The sequence below is a fragment of the Octopus bimaculoides genome, chromosome 20, assembly GCF_001194135.2.
Source record: "Octopus bimaculoides isolate UCB-OBI-ISO-001 chromosome 20, ASM119413v2, whole genome shotgun sequence".
NCBI classification, from domain to species: Eukaryota; Metazoa; Mollusca; class Cephalopoda; order Octopoda; family Octopodidae; genus Octopus; species Octopus bimaculoides.
In genome coordinates, this window is record NC_069000.1 from 10,586,397 (window position 1) to 10,594,241 (window position 7,845).

The 7,845-nt window shown below is 33.7% G+C and overlaps 1 protein-coding gene across 2 annotated transcripts in view; it reads right to left on the bottom strand.

Moving 5' to 3' along the window:
• Positions 1–7,845, bottom strand: part of LOC128250334 (uncharacterized) — a 29,284-nt gene that overhangs the window by 18,143 nt on the left and 3,296 nt on the right. For both annotated transcript variants that reach the window (XR_008266361.1, XM_052975140.1), the window contains exon 2: positions 4,502–4,609. Coding sequence is in view for 1 of the 2 variants with exons in the window: in XM_052975140.1 (XP_052831100.1) it covers positions 4,502–4,609 (108 nt within the window). In the remaining variant the exon portion in view is untranslated. The remainder of the gene's footprint in view (positions 1–4,501; positions 4,610–7,845) is intronic.

The window sequence follows — 7,845 nt, forward strand, 5'->3', positions numbered from 1 at the left end:
ATATATAGAGATATATAGATATATATGTCTGTATGTATATATGTAGTATCATAGCTTGGAATACATTGGCAACCATGACATGTATGATATTGTTCTTGCCAATAACAGGATAAATTAGTCCAATATCTGTATAATGAAATTTTGGGTTTTAATCTTTGATCTGTCCATGAAGGTTTAAGGTCAGAGCTCACATTAAGGAGCAAAGGAGGTTTTAATACACAGACATAATATTAAATTTGCAAATTGGTAAAGTGACATATCAAGTTGAAAATTTATCAGGAATCCTGTGAATTGAAATTACTTTGCAAAAACTAACAATGAAGTGGAAGGGATGAGCTAGGTCAGTATGATGTGAGCCTAACATGCTGAACATAGCAGCCAAATTTGAACAAACTGAAATTTATGTTTATTTGTATACTGGCTTTTGTTTTTCATATTATTCTATTTGTCTCTTTATGGCCCTGAGCAAAATAAGGACGTCTTTGCACAGCTAGTTGCCCTGCTAAAAGTAACATTCAAATGTTCTTTAGGTTACACTCCAACATCTCACTAGAAGGACATACTGGATAGTATAGTCCCAGATTCACAATGTATGAGATGGAAAATGAGATGCTTACACACAATCAGCTAGAAACAACAGTCAAATGTCATTTGAAATCACACCCTATTATTTTAAGAAAAAACGACTTGTTTCAGAATTTAGTCCTTAAGAAGACAAGTTGGTCATAACTGAAATGTCTTTGACCAAAGGTCTCTCAGATCGTCTTTGACAAGGGCCTAAACAACCTATCATTTATGCTATAAATTTAAAAGCATATGTCTTCTAAACCTTAAGAGATTTTTAAGGTCTGGTATTTACTTCAAGAGTGTAGATGTCATTAGTAACTGGTTTTGAAAGTGTTTACAGTGAGTCCAGTGTAATCACCACTGATACCATACAGAAGTGATACAAATGTTCAATACATCACTACTTTGGAAAAGCAAGACCTCCTGAGTAGGTAAGTAGATAGATTTCAAAAGTTACAAGCTGGCTGCTGGTGTGGAAGCTGTGAAGATATGTGTTAATGATAGTGAGTGATCTGAAAAGCGATGCTTTTCAAACAGGAATAAAATAAATGCTATGTTATTGAATGTTATAGGTGTTTTATTGTTTTCTTCAATAAAAATCTTTATTGTTCTATCAGAACCTGAAACAAACCAAACACATTTTGGCTACAATATATCAAGAGTTTGGACAAAGTTCAAGATATCAGAAACACATCTCGTTTGTGAATTTGAAGCATTTTCTTTTTTATCAGTTCCATTATGCTTTTATTAGCTTCACAGGTTCAAATATGGCTTTGTAGATAAGAAATTTGTTTCCCAACTGTATGGCTTCAGGTTCAACCCCACTGTGTGATATCTTGGGAAAGTTCTTGGCTGATTAAAACCCTTGTAAGGGGATATGGTAGATGGAAACTGAAAGCATCTTGTTACATATGTATGTACATATATACATTGCATCTATCTATATATATTTGTATATATATAATTGCAGCGTGGAAGGTGTTTATAAGCCATTTTAGAAACACACAAAAACCGTTAAATTCACTTCAACATTTAAATTTAAATTTGTGTCAAAATATTTTCATCGCTTTGAGACCGCGACCTGTTCACTGAAAATTTTGTTTTTTATAAACACCTTCCACGCTCCAATTATATATATATACAAATATATAAAAATACTATGCTCATTATTATATTAGGAGATTTAATAACTTCAGTAACTGAATATCCTGCACATACTGACTAAATACCCTCAGTCTGTACCTACAGACTAGATACCCAATGACTAAAACAGATTGACTGAAGATATACAGCTTATTGATGTCAAACTTTGTAGATGTCAGCTGGTCACAAGAGCTCTGAGGATACAAACCAGAAAGATGTACCATATTTTAACGTGTATAAGGAACCCCTTTTTGTCAAAAATTAGGATTAAAAAATATGGGAGTTTCTTATACATGGATAGTATTATAATCACTTACAAAACCTTTTTTCCAAATTTTAAGTCCCCCCCCCCAATTTAGAGGGTTCCTTATACACGTTAAGATATGGTAATCTGTGAATTAGTGAGGGGAATTTTGAATGATGTCTGTATAAGGTCTTTGTATATGTAGTGTGTATGTGGAGTGTGTAAGTGTGTGAGGGGGGTGTATGTGCACGTGTGTATGCACTTGTGTATGTGCATGTGTATGTGTTTGTGTGTGAACTAGTGTGTGCATATGTGTGAGTGTGTATGTTTTTGCATGTGCACATGTGTATATGTGTGTGTATGTGCATGTGCACTTGTGTATGTGTATGTGCACTTGTGTGTGAGCTAGTGTGTTCATATGTGTGTGTGTGTGTGTGTTCTTGTGTATGTGCCCTTGGTATGTGTATGTATGCGCATATGTGTGTGCTTGCATGTGACATTGTGTGTGACAGTATGTGTGTGTATGTGCATGTATGTGTGTGTGTTCATGTGTATGTGTTCATGTGTATGCACACTCATGTATGTGCATGTGTGTGTATGCACATGTGTATGTGTGCATGCATGTGCATGCTTGTGTGTGTATGTATACGTGTGTCAGTACCTGTTTCCATGTATGTCTGCGCCAGCTTCCACAACCATACAGCTGTTCAACTCTATACAAGAGGAGAGACCAAGGCTGTAAAACCAATTTTAATGAGCAGCAACACACGACAGGGCATCACATATAACAAAATCAACATTTAAGAGAGTCTTAAGAGAGCCAACCAATTCCTATAGCTGGGAACAATAGTTTCTGATGTAAGATTTAAAAAGGAAAACAAAAAACCTTAGTTCAGATAATTGTTTGTGCATAATAGCAATACCCATGACGTTGATAATTATATGAGGACACCACTGATTTCTCCAAAGTATTGTTTGGAGATAATCATTAAAACACATACTTTTGCAGCAGATCTCTAGAACCGAAATTCAGTCCATGGAGACAAAATGCTATCATGGGACTATTTTTAGCCTTGAAACTAACCAATTCCTCGATGCTGGAGCTCTGGATAGAAATCCAACTTGGGGCAAGAAACAAATATAGCTATGTGGTTAAGAAGTTCGGTTTGTAGTCGTGTGGTTACATGTTAAATCCCAATCTGTGACACCTTGGGAATGTACCTTATCTTAATTGGGCATGAGAATGAGTGAGTGGTTAAGAGGTTTATGGTTCAGTTCCACTATGGTTTCAGGTTCAATCCAATTATGCAGCTCCTTGGGAAAATATCTTCTACTGTAGTCCAAAGCCGATCAATACCTTGGAAGTGAATTTGGTAGACAGAAGCTGTGTACAAGCTTAATGTAATATATGTACGTGTACGTATATGTATGTATGTATGTGTGTGTATGTGTGTGTGTGTGTGTATGTGTGTGTGTCTGGTCCGTACCTCTGGTTGAGAACTAGTGTTGGTTTGTTGATGTCCCCATAACATAGCAGTTTGGCAAAAAAAAAAGGCAAAACAAAACAATAGAACAAGTACCAGACTTTATAAATAAGTACTGAGGTTGATTTATTCAACTAAACTGTTAAGGACAGTGCTCCAGCATGGCCGAAGTCCAATGAATTAAACAAGTAAAATGAGGTAAGCGAATGCTGTGGTGGTGGTGATGGCGAAGTGTTGGGGATGTTCTAGTGTTCTGACTTTCCCTTGGTTCTACCAGCTGAAGAACCAGTCATCTCAGTTTTCCTACCTGAAGAAAACGCCACCCTATCAAAGTCTGGGTGACAGTTCTTCAAGCGATCCACTTTTATTGTCTATCTTTTTTCTTCATTTCCTTCTCTCATTTACAGTCAATTGCTGATTGATTTCGCCCGACTATCTAGTTGATTATTTTTCTTTCAGCCATTCTCTTCTGGCAATGAAAGTTTCTCACTGGCAGCTTTTAATTCCCATTGAGAATGATCAATTTTACATTCGAGTGTTCTTTTTTTATTATTCATTTATCTTCATTTATTTCTTTCGATTTTCCCTTTCAATTTTTATTGGTAAGATGATTAGCTATTGGTTGCATTTAATAATTATCACTCATAAATAATATCTGTATGTGAATCAAAGTTCATTTTACACTACTTTTCAAATTTCTAATGATATTTTTTCCATTGTTTACTTCTTCACACACCTTACTTCTTTAGTGTCTTCTGGATACTGCTTAACAGTTGTGCAGAGGGAATATAAGCAGGCATTTATTTGCCAAAACGATAGTTCAATACTGTGTTGCAAATACTATCAACATCAAATCAGTGGGTCTCTTATAAATACTAATATGTTTTGTAGAAGTTTTAAAACTGAGATACTTTTTTCTTGAAATATTTTAAGAATACATCATTTGTGTGTGATGGCTGTTTCTATAACAATTACATAATTTGTTATTGAATCCATAACTCAATAAAAACATACATTATAATTTAATTTCTTCTGTAATTACTACTAGTAAAATTCTGTTTACCTTTTCCCGATGTTGTTTTTCTTCTATTCTTCTTTGATGTTTGTGTGTCCAGCCATGTTGGTCCCAGCGTTTCTCTGTACAAGGAACACAGGTTTGACATGAATGTCCCTGCAACATTGCAAAAAATGGGGTTTATTCAATGAATGCAACCAGAAGAATTGGATAATTATTTAATGAACTTGATAGATGCATAATTAATATAGGAGAAGGCAGACACATGGCAATGTGGTAAGAAGGTTGATTTCCAACAATATGGTCATGGGTTCAGTTCTCTTGAGTGGCACCTGGGGCAAGTATCTTGTGCAGGCCTGGTCAACTCGAATTACATTACAGGCGTATGTGCTAAGAGGATAGGCGTAGGAGTGGCTATGTGGTTGGGCACGTGTCTTCTACTATAGCCTCAGGCCGACCAAAGCCTTGTGAGTGAATTTGGTAGACGGAAACTGAAAGAAACCCATCACATATATGTATATATAACTATATATATGTATGTGTGTGTCCCCCAACATCGCTTGACAACCGATGCTGGTGTGTTTATGTCCCCATAACTTAGCAGTTCAGCAAAAGAGCCCAATAGAATAAGTAATAGGCTTACAAAGAATAAATCCTGGGGTCGATTTGGTCGACTAAAGGTGGTGCTCCAGCATGGCCACAGTCAAATGACTGAAACAAGTAAAAGAGTAAGGATGATCTCTTTTATCTGAAAACTCTAGTTTTTCTAGATTGTCACATTTTTAACTTTAGAAAACTCTTGCAGATTTTTACTGTTCCACTTACAGATAGTATTTGTAATGTAAGTGCTCACAGGATGATTTCTTTTTCTGAAAACTCTAGCTTTTCTAGATTGTCATTTAGGTTTTTACTCACAAAGCCAAATATACCAATTATTATTTGTATAAAGGTGAATTATACCAATAATAATTGGTGCATTTGGTTTTGCATGCATGCATGCAAGGATGCAGTTTTGTTTGCATTTATATATCTGTGTGTTGTTGTTTGTGTGTGTATGTGGGTATGCATGTGTGCGTGAAATGCTATTTGTGTATTAAAATGAAAGTTCACCATTCCACATGCTGAGATATGCAAAGAAACAAAATGTCTACATGGAAAAAAAATAGAGAGAATGAAAGAAGAAAAAGAAAAGAGAGAAAGAGAAAGAGAGAGAGAGGGTGCGTGAAAAAAGAGGATAAGAGGGAGGGAAGGTGGGAAAGAGGATGAGAGAGAGAGAGAGAAAGAATCCGAAAATCTCAACAATTGATAATTTTGTTTTGATAATTCAATATTAAAAACAAATAAGAAACAAACAAACACAAAAAAATACAAAAAAGAATGAAGAACTAAAAATGAAAAATATATTAAAACAAAATTGCAACAAAATTTTTACCAGCAAAAAAAAAAACAACAAAAAAAAAACCTGTAAAATAAAGTAAATTCTATGACAGAACTGTTTCTTGCCATCTTGCAATTAGACAAAGACCTGGAATTATTGCTGCCTTTGATTGATGTTCTTGCAGCTTTGTCTGCTAAAATTATTGTATTTATTCGATTCTGTGGCAGATCATAGATGAGAGGAAATAATGACATTCTTGGTTCACAATTTAATTATACAGAAAACAACAGTGTCTTTGAGGAATCAGAGTTTCTGCAAAGAAACACATCTCCAAGCTGATTACATGAAATTGAGTCAACTCTGTGAGCTTTTCCCCGTCTAATCCAAGAGAACCATTTCGATTCTCTAATTTCCTATTATTACAATTGGAATCTGCCGACAATTTTATTTCAATGTTTATTTTTTTTTTGTTTTAATATTTATTTTTTTTAGCTGTTGTTCTTCCGGAGAGTGTTTGTGTTTGTGTTTTGGTGTTCGTCTCTTTAACAGAACCGTGATTATCTATAATTTTATTGATGGTTTATATAGGTGCATGTGTGAACATGCATACGCACATACACACATATATACACACATACATACATATATGCATACATACATACATATATATATATATACATATATATATATGCATATATATATATTGATATCTATCTATCTCTCTGTCTATTTATCCATATATATATATATATATGTATATATATATATATATATACATACATATACATATATATATATGCATATGTATATACACATATGCATATATATAATATATTAATATATATGTTTGTGTGCTTGTACATATTCATATATGTATACATTCGTGTAAATATATAAGTATACATACATATACAGATATATATATGTTTATATATATATATATATATATATATATATATATATATATATATATATATATATATATATATACGCACACACATATATGTATATATATATGTGCATATATATAAATATATATAGATATGCACATACTATACATATATATACTCATATGTATATACGTATGTGTGTATATATATATATATATGTATGTATGTATGTATGTATTTATCTATCTATCTATCTCTCTCTCTCTCTCTCTATATATATATATATATGTATGCATTTATACATAATGTACACTGCATACACATACACACTCACACACACACTCTCCTGCTCTTTCTCTCTCTCTCTCTCTCTCTCTCTCTCTCTCTCTCTCTCTCACACACACACACAGACACACAGACAAACACAAACACACTTGCACACATGTATATACTTTTTTACTCATGCTATGGAATGGAAGCATTAAAATGTAGATCCAACAACTTTGTTGGAAGAGTATACAGTTTTAATGTGTTAATTTATGTCAGAGAAAAACAAAGTTTACAATAACCTGAACCACGGTTTCACCTGGTAAAAAATACATGACTGAGGAAGGGTTTAAATGAAATGGGTTAACTTTAGATGGAACAGTTCATTGGTTGTCCTCTGTCAAACATCAAGGTGAGATTCTCAAGCAAGAATTTGGGACCATTTCAACAAATCAAAATCTGCTCATTGTTTTCATTGAAAACTGGTGTAGTAGTTTGGATGTGCAAAATGCCACACTGCTTATCTCTTCCTAATCCTATCTCTCTTTATATATATTGACTGACTCCCATGACACTGGCATCGACCATGTTTGGATATATATATATATATATATATATATATATCATCATAAATATACAGGGATTAGCAATTGAGTTGCTTCTCCAACATACTGAAAATTTAGAAATAGCAGTCAAAGAACTACTGATTCCAAACTACAAATTTTTCTCTAAAGCGGATGGCGATATTTATGGCACACATAGAACAAAAAACCGGAGGGAAAAGCGTAAACAAACCAAGCCTTTAGTTAATTGGATACGAATCGTTTCATGGTTAAGTGAATGGAAATTTCACTATT